Consider the following 406-nt stretch of genomic DNA (forward strand, 5'->3'; position numbering starts at 1 on the left):
TTATTTAGAAATATACAAGTGTACCGATATCCTCCTTTTGCCTTCTTATATACATGTCTGTTTATATTTCTGCAGCCAAGCGATGCAGAGAGGAGCATACTTACCCTGACGAGAGCAACGATGTAAATAGCAGCAAAGATCGGGGTCACAGCACCCTCCCCGATGCCGATGTAGGTGCGAAGGGTGTACACTGAAACAAACAAACAAAATCATCACCAATTGCGTCGGAAATTAATCACCAAAGCACCATTCCCTATTTCTCAAGCAAACACACTATGATTCACCGTAATTAGAAGAATTTAAAAAAAGCGATAATGGTAAATAGTATTTATAGTTCAAACCACGCGAACAGAACTTTATAAACAAAGGAACGAATTGGTAAAATATATAAATGAAATAGACAAAA

General features: G+C 37.4%; 1 protein-coding gene across 2 annotated transcripts in view; it reads right to left on the reverse strand.

Annotated features, from left to right (window-relative positions):
* LOC119587694 overlaps positions 1 to 406 on the reverse strand; it is a 29,577-nt gene that overhangs the window by 2,211 nt on the left and 26,960 nt on the right. For both annotated transcript variants that reach the window (XM_037936373.1, XM_037936371.1), the window contains exon 4: positions 105 to 190. In XM_037936373.1, coding sequence (XP_037792301.1) covers positions 105 to 190 — 86 coding nt within the window. The remainder of the gene's footprint in view (positions 1 to 104; positions 191 to 406) is intronic.

The sequence above is a fragment of the Penaeus monodon genome, chromosome 23 (assembly GCF_015228065.2).
Source record: "Penaeus monodon isolate SGIC_2016 chromosome 23, NSTDA_Pmon_1, whole genome shotgun sequence".
Taxonomy (NCBI): domain Eukaryota; kingdom Metazoa; phylum Arthropoda; class Malacostraca; order Decapoda; family Penaeidae; genus Penaeus; species Penaeus monodon.